This window comes from Sphaeroforma arctica (assembly GCF_001186125.1).
Source record: "Sphaeroforma arctica JP610 unplaced genomic scaffold supercont1.6626, whole genome shotgun sequence".
Lineage (NCBI taxonomy): Eukaryota > Ichthyosporea > Ichthyophonida > Sphaeroforma > Sphaeroforma arctica.
The window spans coordinates 1-1,607 of record NW_014033932.1 but is presented as its reverse complement, the minus strand read 5'-3'; the positions used below and the strand labels follow the sequence as shown (position 1 = coordinate 1,607).

The 1,607-nt window shown below is 45.1% G+C and overlaps 1 protein-coding gene across 1 annotated transcript; it reads right to left on the bottom strand.

Annotated features, from left to right (window-relative positions):
• Positions 1-35: 35 nt before the first annotated feature.
• Positions 36-1,033, bottom strand: SARC_15726 (hypothetical protein; the record flags this gene model as incomplete). The annotated part of the gene is made up of 1 exon (XM_014290159.1): positions 36-1,033. A coding segment is annotated over exon 1 (646 nt), but the record flags the coding sequence as incomplete, so codon positions are not given.
• Positions 1,034-1,607: the final 574 nt, after the last annotated feature.

Sequence of the window (1,607 nt, the reverse complement as noted above, 5' to 3'; positions counted from 1 at the left end):
ATATTCTACAAATCAACAAATAAATTCTGTGTGACGTCTTACCTTGCGCTTTGCTGATCCGCTTATGATCCTGCCCATATAGCCACTGGTCAGTGAGAAGTCCAGAGCCGTGTCACTACCCCCACGCACCACCACAGTATCATTCACATCCACCTCCACTTGCCTGGGTTTCTCTGCCCGTCTGATCAAGCGCAGGTCTATGAGCCTATTCAGCACGAACTTGATACTGCTGGGCGAGTCGAATAACTCTTCTAAAGTATTGGCTAGTTGGCCCATGGTCTGTCTGCCAGCCAACCACAACAGCTCAATGACTTTCAAGGCTGCAGCCTGATTGTCCTTTGAGCTCTCATCGTTATCGTTAGTGACCGGGAACAGCCTTCTAGTAACGGCTTTGTAGCGCGGATACCTCAGTCTGTACATCACTTGATGCAGCTCTATGGTGTACAGTGTCGTATCTGATCCCTTCTTGGTGTCATGCCTGTGTTGGACACTGACTATACCGAACTGCAGCATAACCAGCATGGCTTCCCTCAGACTGGTTGGTTTTATGGTTGTGTTGCAAGCAATCAATTCTCTCAGTGTTGAAGGGCCCCTACTCACCAGTGAGTCTGCCACCCGTGCAGCGATAGATCCAAACTGGTCGTGGATGATCCCCTTGGCCAGGTTCTGTTGACACTCCATGGCGGTGTCGTTGAAGGACTGAGTGATTGATGTGCGACTAGTGAGCTCGAAAGTATTTTGTAGTACAATCAGTCCAATAGTACTGCACTACTGATGTAGTAATCTAATGTCTCATATATATGGTCTATAACTGCTTCACCAACCTGGGGCATAGGAAGCATCGCATCTATGTAGTGTTCCCGTGTCTGACAACGCACACAAGTGTTACTGTCTCGTGCACCGATGTACCGTACAATATGCACTTTATAAATAACAGAGTATTAGATTATCCAGCTAGCAGCCGACTATAAATATCAGTGCTATAACACTATAAGTTCTGCGATAAAGATACGGCGTTGGCAGTACAACGTCGTATCAGCACTGATCATTTACTGACGTCGAGTACAATATTTAGATATTTTCTCCACATGCTGCAGTGATCGTTTTGGATTATTCATACCTCGGCAATTGTACAAGGGTTTCTAGGGTTTCTAGGGTTTCTAGGGTTTCTAGGGTTCCTTTGGCTTCTAGGGTTGTCGGAGGTATCTAGGGGTGTCGGAGGCTCTGCGCAGTTTTAGTATAAATAACTCATTTGTGTATCTATCTGTACACCTACATATGTAGCTACCATCCACGAATTCGGCAGCGGCTAGGAGACTGCCTTATGTAAACAAACTTAAAATATCGAACGCCCTTCAGGATGGAGTCAAGCGACACCGCTGTACCCATACTATTCGCCTTCAATTGAAACTCGAGACAGAAGCCAAAGTGGTATTTACTCGGTACTTGTCTTGGTTAGCGAAGGTACCATTTTAAGTCAGTAGCACAGGTCCACAGGAAGACACAAAGTATATGAAAAGCGGTTTCTTTTTCAAAAATGTTACAAGGTACATCTTATATATGCAAATGAATAAAAATTCGAGCATGTATGCGCTCTATTATGTAGT